Here is an 18,791-nt window from a genome sequence, read left to right as displayed (position 1 = left end):
AGTATTTTTCACATATAACAATTGATTATTGATGGGTCTTCTAAAATAAAATAATCTTCTAAAATAATATGATCTAGTTGAAAAACCTTTTTAAACAAACAGAATTGAAGAAACAGGTCATACACCAAGCTGAAGAAAGTAAGTGTATTTCCTTGTGTTCCACTTACTAGAATATAATTATATATATTTGTATTAGGCGTATAAGCAGCTGTGTGTAAAGAAAGTAATTGAAAGTCATAAATAATTGAAAGTTAGGTTACACGCCTAATCCACCATACATCAATGACAATAGCTAGTAATGGGTGACAAGCAGAAGACACATCGTAATGTCTTTTGGGTCTCTGGACTTCCCCAGCCTTGAGAGAAGTTGGCAAGATATCTAGCCTTCAGTTACAGAGTACGCTTAATGCAGAACTGGCAGTGACCTTCTCAATAATATAGTGAGGTCAACCATCTGAAGAAGCGTCATTTGCCATATCCCTGTCAACAGAATGAGAACATGGAAAGCAGATGTGACATAGACCCAATTTTGTATGTAATGGCATACAGAAAGCTTGTTGTATGTGTACTTAAAAAGCCTAATATAAACATGCAGGCATCATACGATGGGTAATCAATTACAACAGATGCAATACAGTTGCATCTCATACAATAAAGCACAGTATATTTATTTATTGCTGAATGCTATTTTTTTTAAACTCTGAAACTTCGGATACGACTTCTTGTCAACTACCTACAATATTTTATCTTGCTCATGATGCCCTTAACATTTCAATGCTACAAAGTTTCATTATGTTAGAACACTTTTTTTCAACCTAACATATATAAAGAGGAAATATTTTACAGATAAAGTACATATAGTGGGACAGTGCCATACCAGGAAACTCCCCAGGTTTGGCCCAAATACTCCAGGTCGTGGGAGCAGGGTCTTGACACACCCCACTCCCTGCCCATTTCCCCCTTAAATGGGGGTCTTCATGAGATGTCAGCGGGAACACCCACTGATGTGGGCTGTAATGCCTACCGACGTCAGTGGGCAGTCCTGGCCGCGTCCCGCAATGGTAAGCAGCTGGAGCCCACAAGTTCCCAGGTATGGACAGTGCCCAAAAATCTGGACTGCCCCACAGAAGTCTTGGTAGGTAAACAGAACTGTAAAATGTAGCACAAAACCACAATCACAATCTCTATATTAATAGAACAAAAAGTACCTTGTAGAAAGTGTTAGTTTTCCAATCTACAAAATGAAAGGTTGTCTCTGTTGTATCTTTCCGTGTTGGGTCACCCTTTCTTCCACAGATGTGCTGGGGATGACACTAATGCTCCATGCACACTTGGTTCAGACACACTTCTCTTGGAAAGTTAGTAATATTTCTCAAAAGTTGCTGATTGGACCATTCTGTTGGTTGCCATTTGGTGAAACTGGTTGATTATACAACCGTTTTTCAATCACCCCATTAGGTATCTTATAAATAATCTCAACTAGCTTCCTGTGAACCCTTTCCATACATAAACTGAAATTAACAGTTGGAGGGGCATATGGGGGGTATAAGGCATATCAGGGGGACAGATTGGCAAATAGGGGGGAATAAGGCATATTGGGGGTAGCGTGGCATATCAGGGAGGCAGAGTGACATATAGGGGTGTATAAGGCATTTTAGAGAGGCAGAGTGGCATATAGGGGGGGTCCATAGTGTCCATAGTGACGAGAAGTGGATGAGCCAGACAAGCACAGTTCTGTCTGGTTAATTACCCAGCTCCCTTGAAGGACAGAGTTGCAGGTGCAAACTTTGCAGGGCATTTCTTTCTTTCCATAGGCACTTATAAGAACATTATAAAACATGAGAGATACCACATACAAAAGCCACCGCAATCTTGACTAACATTCCAGATTGGGATGGTCTTAAAACAATTCCTTTCTTTTTTTTTTATGTATTATAGAAGTGTTGTAAGATTGTAAGGTTAGCGTTACATGGGATGCGGTGGTAAAACACATTTTTTAATCTGTAAGAGGAAAAAGATTAAAAGGGGTAAAATAATTTACAGCCAGGGTAGCTCTTCAACTGTTCCAGAACCACAGCTCCCGTGATACCCTGCTATCTATAGGCATGGTTCCTTTTCTTCAGATTGATGTCTGAGTATCGTGGGTACTGCTACTCCATTGCAGCTGTTGGCTACCCCTAATTTAGCCTATATATGCAATATTTTAAATGGCACTGGGAAATAAACTTGCTATAGATCCTATAATTTATCATGGAATCTGTTTACTTCATAGAAGCTGTGGTCTGAAGAGCTTCCAAAGCATTTGTCTGAATAGAAGTTCAAGGTAAATTCTGCCAAATTGGAATTAAATTGGACATGAAATGTTTCTGAAAAGAGGAAGCTTGTTTCATTTTGAGTATGTAGTATCTTGACTATGAGAGGTCCCTGACTAACTGTAATAATTTAATGATATGCACCAAGGCTATCAGTTTTTGCCTCATTTGAGCAAGGTTCCTTTATCTATCTAGTCTCTTGTATTGAGGACACATATGATTTTGCATGTTAAGTAAAATTGAAGAATAGATCCAGGATAAAAAAGCGGTCAGATTTTGTTAAGTGGTTATTGTTTAAGCTATGTTAGTGCTTGTAGCATTGTTCAACCAGAATGTAGATGGACCATGGCTAGAATCAATACTGCAGTTTAAAGATGAAAATAATAAAATAATAAAACCTATGGCTAGCCATGTTCACTTTTAGAAGATCATATCTGTTAATCAGATACTTCAATATTCTTTGTTTCCAGTAAGTTATCTTAATAGGTTTTCTTTTCTGGATTCATTCATGCATACATTATAAAATACCAAGACCTGGGTAGAGGTAGGGGATTATGAAAAAAATACATAAAGACATCCTCAAGAAAAACTGCTTACCAGCTGGCTTTGTGTAGAATGTTTTGCTTGGTGAGTTGTGATCTCTACTTTCTCGTATTTTTCAGAAGCTTCTTCCAGTACTTTCTCAACATTTGGTCCAAGAAACTCTGTAGGACCTGGGGCATGTGATATGAGCTCCAATTTTTGCCTGTAAAACCCAGAAGGGAGGTTTTAAAGAGCTGGATGCCTTGGATATTATAAACTTGCATATAAATCATATACATCAAGTATGCCTTTTTTTGTACATTTGTATGTAGCGGGAATAATATTTTTTGGAACTTGACAGAGGTGTGGTGTTTTTCAAAGTTATGAAATATTAAGTACATACATTTTAGATAGCTGGCATTATTTTCATAGGCGCATATTTTGGCAGTGGTAGGGCCTACTAAGAGAAATTAATATATGACAATTTAACTGGTGGAGAAAGAAGACTTCAATCTCCACTCCACAGCAGATTGATTGAGGGAGCTGCTTTTATTGACTAGCGTTAGATCATGGCATGTGCTGGTGTTCTCTCAATACAATGATCTAACAGTTTTATGTTTTGGTAAATAATGTGCAGCAGCCCCCATTTGGGACAGAATACAGCAAAGAATTGTATTAGTGATGTGCAAAATAAAGTTAACATCCACTTCTATAAATTATAATACATTTGTGGATGTACTGTATGTATATATATATATATATATATATACACACACACACACACACATTATGATGAAGAAAATCAAGTGTCCTCAAACAACCACAAATGATCTAGAGTTGCCAGGACAGTAGGCTGGATCAATGCTTCTTTTATGGGCGTTCTAATCATTCTCTTTTGGTAAATGTATTTTAGAAAGAAATAGACACTACACATTAAGCGTGTTGCCTGCCAAACATGTTTTTGGTTTTTTAACCAACGGACCAATTGGATGGATATGGCTTCCACACTGAATGTTGCTGGCCTCTTGGACTAGATTGTGAATTTCACCTGATGTTGTCACAACAACAAATATTACCTAGAAGCAATATGAGATCCAAGAAGTGATTTCAGATGCAGGGAAACTACGTGGCTTTCTTCTGAAATGGCTTTCAGCATAGTACTTCCATTAAGTAATACATGTCCATGGTTGGTGGAGTTCCAAGAAATTCCCAAAACCTTAAAATAAACAGGAAAATGTCGTAAAGCATCATATTCCAAAGAAATAGTAGGGATATTGAAATGTAAGGTATAAGGCAAATTTTAAGGTGATACTTGGTCACGTAATAAATACAATGGTTTATTTATTGTATTATGCGCAACCATGGGCTAAATCTGAGATTTACCTGGTGATGTTATAAATAAGGAACAGATCTTAATTCGTTGTTGGTTTATCTGTACACTTGACTTTAATTCTTGTTTACTATGCTACACATTCACAGTATTTACCTCACTTTACCTTAGAGAAGTCAAAGTCCAAGCCACAAGGGGCAAGAAACAGGACAGGGATTGAAAAATAAACCTGGCACAATCCTGGCACATAATCCAGCAGCCATTTATGAAAATGTAAGAAAAATCACAGCCTTTATTAGTAGATTGCGAAACTAAACTGTTGGACAGCTGTACAAGTACTAGGCTTTCATGTCACAGAGCACTAATATGCCATGTACGTACGCCTTTAGCAGTCATACTGATATTAATACATGAATTAAATAATATTAAATGGATTTAAAATATCATAATACCCCTTAACTCGTTTTATTACATTATTAAATTGTTCCTTGCTTTCTGTGCTGTATTTTAATAACCATATTTTTTTATCAGTGTCTACAGGGCAGAAGATGTCCTCATAAAAAGCTGGAATTCAGATACAGAAAACTAAAATCTGAGCCAAAGTTAAGAATCTTGGATTCTCGCCTAGAAATACAGACATTATGAAATAGTTGACGCAAGCACCCAACTTCACTTGTCATCTTGCCCTGACCCTTTTCATGGGACGAGGGCGAGCTCCAAAGGTGAGCTGCTGATATGAATGCTGGAACGAGGCCAGCATATATTCTACTTTTAAATAAGTAAGCAGAATGGTCGAGAGTGCGGCAGCCAAAGTTTAATAGTAATAAATGAAATATAATGCACTTAGGAACTAAAAATCCCCAGGCAGAATATAGCATTGGGGCACTGTTCTGTCAATGTGACAGAATGGAGTCAATGTGACAATGGAAGGGAGGGACTTAAGTAGGGCTGCAACAACTAATCAATTTTATCGATAAGATGAGGGTATTTTTCGCAAACACTCTGAAGAATACCCCTCGTTTTATAATCCAACCTCAAATAGATGTCGGATAATAACACTAAGATCCAGATCCCCCGCAGCGCTGCAGGGGACCCAGATCCTCCTCTCTGACAGCCGGTGGGGGTGTCTGTGCGGTATGTGCCGACAACCTCCGCTACTGTCCTCCACTTCCGCCGGGGCTTCTATGATGGAGCACCGGCATCACATGACCTTCCGGTGCTCAGTCATAGAAGCTCCAGTGAAAGTCCCAGCCAGAATTAGAGGTTGTCTACGCACATCGCCCAGTTGCTCACCGGCTGTCCCTACTAGACACCAAGTAGTCTGGAGCATGGGGGCGGGGGGGCACAATGGCATGGCAGGGGGCACAGTGGCATATCAGGGTATAAGGCATATTCGGGGGGGCCTATCTGGGGGTGTGTGGCCTATCTGGGAGGCAGTTTATTTATTCTCCTGTTTGTTTTTAACATCCTGTTTGTTTATTAAGTTATTTTCAATAAATGAAAAATTTACATTTAAATTATTTGTAATTATTTCTGATGACTTAAAGGTAAGCAGACAATGCAATAAAGCATTTCAAAAAGCCAGCAGGAAGAAGGAGGTGATTACGCCACTTTACAGATCTCTGGTCACCCCTCGCCTAGAACACTGCATCCAGTCCTGGAGACTCCATGTCCAAAAGGATATTGATACATTGGAGAGAGTTCAGAGGAGAGCTACAAAAACAGTAAGTGGTTTGCAGGACAGAAATTATCTGGAAAGGTTTAAGGATCGTAATATATATAACTTGGAGGAAAGAAGAGAAAGCGGGTGCAATAGAAGCATCCAAATACTTAAAGGGTATTTACGAAAGTACAGAAGGCAAGCTTATTTGAAAGGAGGAGCGATGTTAAAACAAGGCCATGGTCTAAAACTGGGAGGATCAAAGGCTTTAATGTAACGTAATGAAGTTCTACTTGGCTAATACAGTAAGGGAAAGACATAAAGCTTTCCTCACTAGAGGATCTGACCAAAGACTGATAAGGGTTTAAGTGCCTTATATAAGGAAAAATGGGCAGACTAGTTGGGCTGAATGGTTCTTCTCTGCCATCAAATTCTATAAATCTTTTATTCTTCTTTAGAGAGGCTGTCGGGGATGTAAGACAGTCCCTGTAACAACATACTATAACATGAGCATAATTTTCCATGGCAGAAAAATAATAAGTTCTGAATTATTTCTGAAGTACACTTTTGTCTCTTTTACACTAATGATACATACAGAGTTATTTTCAGTTAAGTCAGAGAAATAGTTAGACCCTATAATGGGAGTTACACAAGCAAAGTATCCTTGCCTGTGTAAGCAGTGAACAGATGTTTGGCCACAGGATATCGATTGTATCATTACCTCAAATATACTGCACACAGACATGAAAGAAGCACCCCCTAGAGCAGTGATGGCGAACCTATGACACGCGTGTCAGTGGTGACACGCGTAGCCATTTGGGGTGACACGCGCAGGATTTCCTGCGATTCATCCTCGGCTCCTGCACGGCCGCCGAGGATGAAAGAATCTGTGCTGGAGGACCCGTTCCTCCAGCACAGATTCTTTCATCCTCGGCGGCCGTGCAGGAGCCGAGGATGAATCGCAGGAAATCCTGCGCGTGTCACCCCCCCCAAAAAAGGGGGGGGCGGGACGTGCGTTAGCGTAACTAGCGGGGGGCGGGGCGGTGGAGGAGCAGGCTCGCAAGGGAGCGGTATCGGAGGTCTTTAACAGACCACCGGCTCCCTTGAGTTATTTTAAGCCGGTTCAAGGATCTCCCTTGAACCGGCTTAAAATCACTCAAGGGAGCCGGAGGTCTGTTAAAGACCTCCGATACCGCTCCCTTGTGATCCGCGCGGCAACAGCTGTTGTGCGCCGGGGTTTGTTGTTAGATCCCGGCACACAACACTGAAGCCGCGCCCACCGCTGTCCGTGCCCTCTGAACCCCGTGCCCTCGGAAGAAGAACTGAAGAAGAAGAGGAGCGAAGAGCAGGAAAAGGAGCTGTAAGGAGAAAAGAGGAAAGGTAGGAAAGCATACAGTGAGAGTGGATTGGTGTATGTGTGTGGATTGGTGTATGTGTGGGGATTGGTGTATGTGTGGGGATTGGTGTATGCATGTGGATTGGTGTATGCATGTGGATTGGTGTATGCATGTGGATTGGTGTATGTTTGTGGATTGGTATGTGTGTGTGGATTGGTATGTGTGTGTGGATTGGTATGTGTGTGTGGATTGGTATGTGTGTGTGGATTGGTATGTGTGTGTGGATTGGTATGTGTGTGTGGATTGGTATGTGTGTGGATTGGTGTATGTGTGTGGATTGGTGTATGTGTGTGGATTGGTGTATGTGTGTGGATTGGTGGATGTGTGTGGATTGGTGGATGTGTGTGGATTGGTGTGTGTGTGTGGATTGGTATATATGTGTGGATTGGTATGTGTTTGTGGATTGGTATGCGTGTGGATTGGTGTGTATGTGTGTGGATTGGTATGTGTTTGTGGATTGGTATGCGTGTGGATTGGTATGCGTGTGGATTGGTATATATGTGTGGATTGGTGTATGTGTGTGGATTGGTATACGCGTGGATTGGTATATGTGTGTGGATTGGTATGCGTGTGGATTGGTATGCGTGTGGATTGGTATATATGTGTGGATTGGTATATATGTGTGGATTGGTATATATGTGTGGATTGGTGTATGTGTGTGTGGATTGGTATATATGTGTGGATTGGTATATATGTGTGGATTGGTATATATGTGTGGATTGGTATATATGTGTGGATTGGTATATATGTGTGGATTGGTATATATGTGTGGATTGGTATATGTGTGTGGATTGGTATATGTGTGTGGATTGGTATATGTGTGTGGATTGGTGTATGTGTGTGGATTGGTATATGTGTGTGGATTGGTATATGTGTGTGGATTGGTATATGTGTGGATTGGTATGCGTGTGGATTGGTAAGTGTGTGAGAGTGATGGGTGTTATGCTGTACCATTTCCAATGTATTTTTCATTATATAATTATGCTCTAAAGTACATCATAACTCCCATCACTCTATACTGTTCCATACAATGGCAGAGCTGGGAGACAGAGGCCTTGCACCCCCACCGCAGGACTCCTGAAAGGTAAGTAGTTACTAAGCAGGTATGTTAAATAATTTGTTTTTGGTTTATTAAATACAATTATATATTGCAATTATACATTTTTGTAGTTTAAACTATAAATTGCGCAAAATTATGTTTTTTTGTCGAAGTGACACACCACGCGAGTTATGCTCGATTTTTTGCCGATTTTTGACACACCACGCCAAAAAGGTTGCCCATCACTGCCCTAGAGTATTTTACACAGTAAATATCTAGGGCCACAAAAATTTTTGCATGTCTTCTAACTATAACATTAAACGTTTTGGCATCATTTGCCCTGATATTTCGAGAGATTGTCTTTTCCAGATGCACTGCCAGGATGGCCTACGTCTACATCAAAACAAACACAGAAATCACCTCATCGCCTTTATTGCTGAATGGAGAATTTGTGCAGCTGTGCAAAGCTTTTGTCTTTGTAATTAAACCATTGGACACGGCATACGTAACTCTGCATTTGCCAGAAACATCTTCCTGAAAGATATAAAAAGTAGAGATAAATTGACATGAAGCATTAAAAAATAATATAAATACTTAAATGTTTGCCTATGTTGGGGTGTTGAATAATATGCATAAGTGATTATCGTAATAATTATTATTTTTTCATTTAATATTGAACACATTTTCAGTTTGTGTTAATAATATCCATACAGTACTGTGTTCTAGCCTTGGCCATCTAGGCCTAGGCAGACAGGTCGGCATTTGTATGCCCTATCTGGCACCCATCGCTGCTCAATAGTCAGAGATCTCTGTCTAACTAGGTTATTTACACCACAGAGCTCTGTGCCTAGCTGGCGCAACTGCCATAGCATCTATTCTCAGGAATGTAATAAGATATAGTGCCAGGATAGGACATTGTGTCCCAAGGCTCAACACTGATAACAGATGGCTTAAAAAGGAGACCCTCCCTGAGGTAGGTCCTGGGTGCGGCTGTTGTGAAAGTACAGCTTCAATGATGCTCAGCTATTCACATGCACTCTTTTTGTTTTTACCGTAATGTTTTTTAAAAGTTTTTATGAATATACAATCACATTACATTGATAAGTCACATGGCAAGTAATTGGGCAGAACTTCTTCTACCACGAGTGGACATCAGCAAACCTCTTATCTAGTTGACTGCTCAATTGGACAGTACTACTCCTGTTGAAACACAGATGGGCAAACCTGACATACCACCTTCTGGAGGGCATTCTTTTTTAACTTGCTGGATGAACAACTAGTTTCCCAACAGATGGAGCACCACATGTTCACTACCCCTGTATAAATCATATTCATGAGGTTGAAGATGTTCAGTGGACAGAAAGGTGAAGCAAATGCGAGAGCTGGAATTTTCTGCACCTTGTATCATTCTATTCTATTCGCTTTGTACAGTTACAACATCAATATATTTTACAAAATACAGCTCTGGTAAGGTTTGTGTTCATTTGTGGAGTACCTCTGTGTAAATCCCAGGGTTAAGCTGAAATTGGAACAGACTGACAAGTCCTTTTTTTAAATCAAGCATTTGTTTGTTGTCTTCTTTCGGAATGTACAAACTCAGAACCTGGAAAACATAATAATGTGCTTGAAAACATATCCAGTAAATCACATAAGATGACACAGCTGGAATTCAAATGTGTCCAACAAAAAAAAACATTTTGCAACACGGACATTCTAAAACCAAGCTGCACCCAAAGCCAGAAGATCCTTTGTTGCCCAACACCAATACATGCGATTTCTTTAAGAAATTTCTGAAGGGATAGATCTCTTGAACATTGTGGAGGCTTCCATTGCACCTGCCAGGTACCAGACCAGGATTGAAGTCTCTTGCTTCCTAACTCACCTGGTACTAATACTGGACTTGAGCCCAGATATTTTTTGCGCTATTTTTTGCAGATTGGGGGTTCGGATTTCCTTATCAATCTCCACGATATATTCATTACATGAAACACACCCTATTCACCTGTTTTGCTTGAAAAAAATGGACCAAAATGTGCTTCTTCCTTGTAGCCTACCTTCTGCTGAGTTACATTGCTCTGTTCTGTAAGGTGACCAGATTTCCACTTTAAAATAAAAGTCATGTCATTTTATTAGCACATTCCCTCAGCCTCCTCTGCACCGTACACTTTGCAGAACCACTTGGTCCTGCCCCACTCTGTGATATGGCATAATAGCTTGGTAGTGGGCTAGCACACCAATGGCGCTTAAGAGGTGCAGTTAAGTTCACGTTGATTGCAAAAAGAACGCTTACTTGCAGCCGTTGGCCAAGTGGCTTCTCAGCCAAAAGCCCTCCAAATATTACTGATATAGGAATCATTTAATCAGTTTAACAAGCAACAAGTGAACATTTAAGTTACCAATAATTTTATTAAAGCTGATCTTTTTTCTATAACCATTCCTGGTTAAAGGTCACTCTGTGTAAACATATTTATGAAAATATTCACAGTAACCCACTAGCAGTCACATACTCACATACCCATAAAATGTACATTTTTCTTTATTGTTAGAGTTAGACCATTAAATCTTTCAGTATCACTCATTTAGTATAAATGCTTTCAGTTTGTCAATGAGGGTAATAGTTTTGGAGATACTTAGTGTACAGCTGCTGTTCACAGCGGCAGCTACTCTGCCAAACGTAACATTTGTGTAACCAAAGTCAGCATTAGAAACATAATTCCTGGTGCTTGCGGATTGCCAAAGACCTACCCAGAAATAATTCTATAATCATGTCAAATTTTGTCTCATTCAGAATGTTTACTGGGAACCCTTAATTGTCATGTGATACGAAGACAGGGACAGGTTGTTGCCACATAAACAAAAAAAAAAATATATATCTTAAAATAATCCTGTTGCGATCAGAGGATAAACTCGCAGATCAGCGAAGGGTTTTCTGCTGAGCTAGCAATTTCTTATCTTGAAGTTATTTCTTTTCTCTTTACCCACATACGTACATCTGTTTATAATGTACATAGAACTATAAAAATGTAAGGTTTTTTATAACTCAGGTGATTTTGCCACATAGTGGTCGATATAATTTTCTATGCTTTCGCAAATTAATGGACACTCTATTGAACCAAAAAAAGTATGTTAAATTATTTTGTAAATACTTTAATAGGCAGTGTTTTCAATGCAAGCATGAGGGGCTCACATTAGAATGACCTCCATGCTTAGTAGTTGATGGGCAGAGAAAGAAGAAACTCATGGGGGGTTCTGCAGGATCCTTCCACACATTTGCAAAGGGCAGCAAATCATTTAAATAAACCACTCATCTATCATATAAATTAATGTGGACATGATAGTTAGAGTGTTCCAAAGGCTCCAAATAATGCGCAACCCTTGCCTTTCCCACAAAGCTTGCATAAGATTGAATTGTCAGATATACATAATTACAAATAAAAACATTAATTTAATAAAATCCCCATCCAACTTTTACACTGCAAATCATTATTTATAAATAATGAATATTTGTTTTGGGAATTTTTTCTTAAAGCAACTACATATCTTCTGTATTTTTAGGGTGCATCCCTGACTTGGAGGGGAAAGGTACATTTTATCTATAGTATCTACCAAATTTGTAGGCAAAATGGACTAAAGCTCTCAATATTTTATATAATATCCACACTGAGGAACTGATACATAAAACTACAATCTACTATTAGTCCTAAAGATAATCATGAGTGCACCCAGCCTACACCTATTCAAATTAAGTTCTGGGTTATTTTTGGCTAATCCGAGTTCCCAGTTATTTCGACGACAAGTTGACAATTGTTCTGCAGCTGATGGCAACAGGAATCCACAACAGACTGTGATACTGCAATGTCTCCCTGGGTTACATACGATAATAAACACAATATGATTAAAAAATAGTTAATATTAAAAAGAATCATGATGCGAGTTCATTCAATTGAGCATCAGCAACAATGGAAATATAGCGAAACCATTATCACTGTAGGCACCATTACTTTCCCGCTAGCCCACCAGAAGTGGTGTTAGTGGTCAACCAGTGGACACTTTTAAATTAAGTTCCAATTACATCTTTCTTTAACCACTAACTTTTAACAGACTTTTCATCCTTCTTATAATTAAAGTTAGACATTATATATGACATTTATATTATAATGTACCTTCCCAGCACTCCAGTGAAAGAGTATAGGTTGGAGGAAGTTGCTGCTTCTTTCTGTGTCGTTAAACTGCTTGATATCGGAATACTGTTCAGCATCATTGCTTTTGTTGGGTTTTTTTGTCATATGGTGAAAGGCAAAATCCGTTATCTATAATTGTTGAATAAATAAATCATGAATAACTTTGTATAACATGTAGTAATATACTAAAACCATTGTATCATAATCAATAGAAATCAATTAGAATTTCAAAAAACTGTTTTTGCATAACCTGCTCTGAAAATATATACATCCTTGTATTGCCTGTTAGTTTGTCAGATTAAGATCACTTTGTAGCTGAATATAAAGCTCTACTGAATGTATTACCAACTGCTGATTATTCTAATAAAGAAATAATGTTGAACTTTCCCCGAGTTAAAAAGTTTGGGAAGCACCCCATTCTTCATAGTACAACAGGGGTGTCCAACCTGCGGCCCTCCAGCTGCTGCAGGACTACATCTTCCATACTCCTCAGCCAGCCCCTTAGCTGAAAGAGCATTACGGGAGATGTAGTCCTGCAGCAGCTGGGGGGCCGCAGGTTGGACACCCCTGTAGTACAAGCTACAGTATATCCTTACTTTGACTCTACAATGAAGACCCAGCACACGTGCATGCATATAAGATGTAGAATCACATAAACTTTAAGAATATCAAGATTGGTTTCTATACTAGTTCAATAAAAGGTATCACTAAAGACTTTATGATTGGGCAATGCAACTGTGCTGGGTCTTCATTGTGGATTATGCCCAATCTCTCTCTCAGGAAAAACTGATAAATTTTTGTACACAATCTATTAAACATTTTACAAACCTGTAAATGTACCAGCTGCTCATCTGTCTGGTCCTTATTTCTCCATAAGACATACGTCTGTACAGATGCATCTAGCTTGAGTCTGGTTCCTGGCATTGAAGGCTGAGAAGCATGTTCTAACTTGAAATCCAGCGTGTAGCGATATCTGTAGGTAGTTTCCGGCTGGAAAAGTGGACCATCTGAATAACCTGGATCAGAAACCAGCATAAAATACCAACAGGTACAGCAATGTTGTAAGGGTAGGGAGTACCTTATTTACAATATTTCATTTTAAGGATTTATGTTGTTGATGTTATTAACAGAGTGTAAGACAACATTAATTTCTCTGTAGGGAAATTCTTTATTTTTGGATCGTTACAGTACATAAATGTTGACTCTTCTAAAATAATTGGACATTAAAATACAAAAAAATGCACAAATGTGCATCGAAAAATTGGGCATGGCTGAATGTTAGTAGATTATAGTCGTGAAAATGCTCCATCCCAAAAATGCACAACTAACACAATGATTTTAGTAATTTATTGGAGATGTATATATTGCATGCTTCTTTATTAAGCAAAACATAGACAGATGTTCTTAAAGCTTCAAGGTTTACAGTGTAATAAAAAAGAAGAGGTAAAAAAAAGTGCAGTCATATAGCGAGTACAGTAGTCTATAGTCTATTTTTCATTTGGACACAATAGGTATAATAGGTTGTATTTGTGATTTACCTCTTGTCTCTGTTGGCATCTCTCAGTTATACCTCAATGCAACATATGCAAACTCCTCCTGCCTATAGATTTTTTATCCTCCTGCCTATAGATTTTTTATGTATGTACCAGGTACATGTTTTGATAATATGATGTACTCTTTAAATTATGTGTAACATCCCGTGTGATCAGGTTTTCTACATTTTCTACATTAATTGGAAAACGCAATAAAAAAAAATCTTCATTTAGTTTGATTTTCAAGTTGTGGAAAGCTGAAGCTTGGGTGTTGAGGTTGATTAAGGTAAAATTAAGTGCCAAGGCTTTGGCATAAGTTTTAATCATAGGTGACCCATGCAGGAAATGAATGCCGTAAAAGAAAAATAGATTTGGGTGTCACCTCTAATTTAGATGGTTGTTGAAGCTGAAGTACCATGTTTGCTCGAATAGAAGACGAGATTTTTTTTCAGAGCAAATGTCGTGTATTCAAGGTTATAATGGGACCTCAAATAGAGGTCTAACAATAAGACTAAGCTCCAGATCCCCAGCAGCGTTGCAAGGACCTGGATCCTCTTCTCTGGCAACCTCCGCTTCTGGCATGACATGACCTTCTGGAGCTCCATGATAGAGGCCCAGCGGAAGAGCCAGGCAGAAGCGGAGGTTGTCTGACGTTCACCGGCTGCAAGAGAGGAGGATCCCCCCGCAGCGCTGCAGGAGGCCTGGATCCTCCTCTCTGTCAGCTAGTGAACATCTGCGCAGTACACGCAGACAATCTCCACTTCTACTCGGCACTGCCGCTGGGGCTTCTATGATGGAGCTACCAGTGATATAAGCAGTCATAGAAGCCCCGGGCAGCAGCAGAGGTTCTTTATGTGTATCACACCAACGTTCACCAGCTTCCCCCACTAGACACCAGGGTGTCTGATGCATGGGGGACAAGTATCAGGATGCATTGGTAAATCTGGCTGGGGTGGCAGAGTGGCATATAGGGGGGTATAAGGCATTTCTGGGTGGTGCCATATAGGAGTATAAGGCATTTCTGGGGGCAGAGTGGCATATAAGGGGGTATAGGGCATATCTGGGGCAAGCCTGTGCATAACTAGGGGGCAGGTTTGCAAATAAAATGCATTTTTCTCAATCAGAGTTTTTATTAAATATGAAAAAATAGTTTACATGTGAATTAATATTTACTAGTAAAACATTTTCCTATAGGGTAGTCTTATTCAAATTTTCTTATTCAAATTTTGGGGGGTCATCATAATCGAGCAAATACGGTATTCTATAAATTGCCCCAGGGAAAGCGTATATAGACAGCTGGGAGAGGGACACAGGACAAAGGCCTTGGTCTTTGTATTCCTACTAAAAGGGGAGACACAGTTTATAAAGTACAACATAGAGAAAGATGGTTGAAAAAAGTAGGAGAGAAACAATTAGTGCAAATGCCAAGAGAATGGAAAGAGTGGTGTGGCCAACAATGTCAAACACTATAGCAGCCAGCCTAGGCTAGGCCAATGAATACGGTATATGCCACAACCAAAAACCACCACAATTTGCTTACACAAATATATTACAGTAATACCCCACATGCACAACTTTTTAATGTGTTGGAAGGGAATAAAAGGCCAAAATGCACCCTTACACATTTTAAAAACATTTGGTTTGGTGGGTCGTGAAGGGTTTTTAACCCATTTACGATCCTATAGACATACTATTATACCCACAAAAGAAGAGTCAGGATGCATCTTTGGATATTAAAGTATTAGCAGAGGTAGGGGGAACAGCCTTGACTCATTGCTGGCTCAGTGCTGATAAGGACTTGTACACTGTCACTGTTAGAATGTCTGACTGAATTGTCGGGCATTCCCTTCTGATCCATGTTGCACTGAGTACTATCATGATTTAATTCCTGTCCCAGCTGACAAGTATACGTGTCATACTGTATCACTCTCTGGCTTTTCTAGGTTTAACCTCTTAAACAAAGGCATCATCATCACCCTGTTTTGTGTGAAGGCATCTATTTTTTGTGTTCAATAGATTTACATACTTGACTTGCTCACCAGTCTCCCATACATACTGAGCTCTGATGGGTGATGAGACCCACACAAGAAATCACTATTTAGGTTTCATGGAATCAGATGACACAGATTTCCTTATACTGCAACCCTTGCCAGGCATCCCCTGAAAAGAACTGGGTTGTCGTCCTGGAATGTTCCTCCTTTAATTCAGCACTATGAACATTTCAATCATTTAACAAAAACCCTCTGCCTGATAGAAGGAGAGGCATGCGCATTGCAATCACATAGTTACAAGTGGAATGAATTGACAATAAACAAGCTCATGAATGGGGCAGAGTTCGGACTTACCATTGGCTGAGCAGCAGATGAGAAGAAGCATTAACTGCGGGAGGCACATTCCAGACCTGCACCTCAGAGACATGTTGTTAAAATAGGATGAATGACAGAAGGAGGAGGTTGCCAACTGAAAGCTGCTATTCAGAGAGCTTACTGTGGAGGGATGATACCCCCCCTGCAAAAGTAATTGGAAAGCTCAATTCAGACTTTCTGCCATGACAGCTTCAGCGGCAGATCGGGTCCAGAAGCAGCGGGATGGGACGATTGTTATCCGGAATCAGGACACGGCGACAGTCTGCAAAACCGGAACATTGGCTGCTGCTTAATCATTGATCGGTGGTACAGGGCCATTTAATGGACCCACGAAAGTGAAAGTGGGGCGGGGTCATCGGTCTTGTTCACGCCCCTCCCCTCCTCTCTGAGGGATGTAGCAATAGCAGCAGAGCTAGTAGAAAATGCGGCAACGCTTGTAATTCTCAGGGACTCTTACCCTCCTGTACCTTATTGTTAATACATTTGTAACCCCCCCCCACACACACTATCTCCTCATAGTTCATTAACTTAAAGGGACACTCCAGCCATTATAAGCATTTTAACGTATATAATAGCATTTGCTCTTTTGCCAGCCCCCCATCTAGTTTACCATGCAGGAGATCTGTTTTGGTGACCACATCTTCTTGCACATGATATACTGTACACCATATGGCCATTTCCCCAGTGAGAGCTTGTTGCACATCCCATTAAAAAGCCATGGGAATTAATATGGAGCCCCTTTGCGGCCTGAGGGCTTTGCACAAGATTTCAGAGTGTTTCAGGCAAAAGAACGCTTGTGATGTCAGGCACTGATGAAAGCCTGCCGTGTATAACAGTTATCATGATCATCCGGGGTTAAATAATGCCGTGTTTGATCAAGTACCATTGAATAATGTATCCCCTTCTATATATGTGTGTGCTGTGTTATCTATGCTCCGTTCCCGTCCTACCCCATCCGTGTATCACCTGTCCTGCCCACAAACTTCGGCTCTTGTAGCCCAGGCACCCCCTTCAGAGACTGCTAGAGAAGCGGTGGTCTGTCGGCGCGGCTATCGAACCCGTGCCGGCTGTCCTGCGGTCCGTCCAGGGGGAAGTTTCAAAGTACTGCCGCTCAGGGTTGACTGATCACGTCGCTTTTTGGACCAGATGTTCCTGGACCCCGAGCGCTCCCTCTGTACCCCCGAGATCGCCGGCGCTCCTTCGGGATCACCCTGAGAACGACAACCAAAGTATACGGACATTGCGGGGCTCGGTGGCCTAAGTGTGGGGTCGGACTGTATCCTGATTTATGACCTTTTTATCACCTAACCAGTATTTAAGCCTGTTCATTTTCCCAATAAAGTCTGTTACTTCCCTGGAACATTAGTTTCGTCTAATGCTTCAGGGGCAACTATGGCGCTCTACTCAGCTACACCTCGGCGGGCTGCGGTGCCGCAAAGCCACCTCGGCTAGCGCTCGAAGAGGTTAACTCTTTCCATCTGGGCAGGAAGCATCGCAGAACCGACGGGCATACCCAGCCAGGGTACAAAGTGTGCCCTTGACAATGTCTTTGTTGCATTAACATCACACTTTGCTGGAACTAAGGGGCCCAAACCCTGTAAAGCAGCTCCAGACCATTATCCTTCCTCTACCAAACTGAAGGTACTATGAATTCCAAAAGGTACTGTGCTTCTCACATCCGCCAAATCCAGATTCATCCATCAGACCCCCAGATGGTGACGTGTAATTCATCCCCAGAGAATTCCCACCTAATTTACCCTATATTTGGGATGCTTGGAGTATGTGCTTCTCAGTATTAGAGTCATAATAGCGTGATAGGTGGAGTGGGAATGATGCCATGGGATGTTGAACATGCATTGAAAGCTTAAAGATATACTGTATGTATATATGTGTATATATATATATATATATATATATATATATGCTGTAGTGAGCTGTACCACGTTTTTCCCTATGAAAGCAAGTGCAGGCAGGAGGGGTGCAGAAGACATGGCTCACTTGTAATGCTAGAAACCCTAGCGTCCGCCTTGCTGTAGGGACACTCCAGTGTGCCAGGGACTACATTTAGATCTCATATGCATTTTTGAAAGTTAAATAAAATACCCTAAAAAAAGCTGGAGCTGGAGTTGCAGCATTTCACCCCAGGATTCTTACCAGCTAATTAGTGGCAGGAATAACAATCCCATTGAAATCATGTGCACTGGCAGTACTTATATGGCATGCAACAAGATGTGTATTGAGTGCATTTAAAAGGAGAACACCATGTAATGTTTAAAAGGACCTCTTATTAGAGTGCATATGATGGATGAAGTGCTCCTTTAAGCTATGGGACAACCCAGTACTATTCAGGAGAAAACAGAGAATGACATTCCCAATAAAAATAATAAATAATAATAATTCCAAGCCTTTTACCAAGAATGTGGTAAATGTTTGACTTCTATTATTAATACTA

The 18,791-nt window shown here is 40.4% G+C and overlaps 1 protein-coding gene across 1 annotated transcript in view; it reads right to left on the bottom strand.

The window, feature by feature from the left end:
- LOC128469356 (microsomal triglyceride transfer protein-like) overlaps window positions 1-16,414 on the bottom strand; it is a 32,879-nt gene extending 16,465 nt beyond the window's left edge. The window contains exons 1-7 of the mRNA XM_053451173.1: window positions 16,319-16,414; window positions 13,270-13,457; window positions 12,424-12,570; window positions 9,756-9,863; window positions 8,681-8,794; window positions 3,911-4,050; window positions 2,910-3,057 (exon numbers count right to left, since the gene is read on the bottom strand). Of these exons, the coding sequence (XP_053307148.1) occupies window positions 2,910-3,057; window positions 3,911-4,050; window positions 8,681-8,794; window positions 9,756-9,863; window positions 12,424-12,570; window positions 13,270-13,457; window positions 16,319-16,391 (918 nt within the window). The 5' untranslated portion in view covers window positions 16,392-16,414. The remainder of the gene's footprint in view (window positions 1-2,909; window positions 3,058-3,910; window positions 4,051-8,680; window positions 8,795-9,755; window positions 9,864-12,423; window positions 12,571-13,269; window positions 13,458-16,318) is intronic.
- Between the last annotated feature and the right edge of the window lie 2,377 nt (window positions 16,415-18,791).

This window comes from Spea bombifrons, chromosome 11 (assembly GCF_027358695.1).
Source record: "Spea bombifrons isolate aSpeBom1 chromosome 11, aSpeBom1.2.pri, whole genome shotgun sequence".
Classification (NCBI taxonomy): Eukaryota; Metazoa; Chordata; class Amphibia; order Anura; family Pelobatidae; genus Spea; species Spea bombifrons.
The sequence above is the reverse complement of the archived record's forward strand: the minus strand, read 5'-3'. Positions and strand labels throughout refer to the sequence as shown.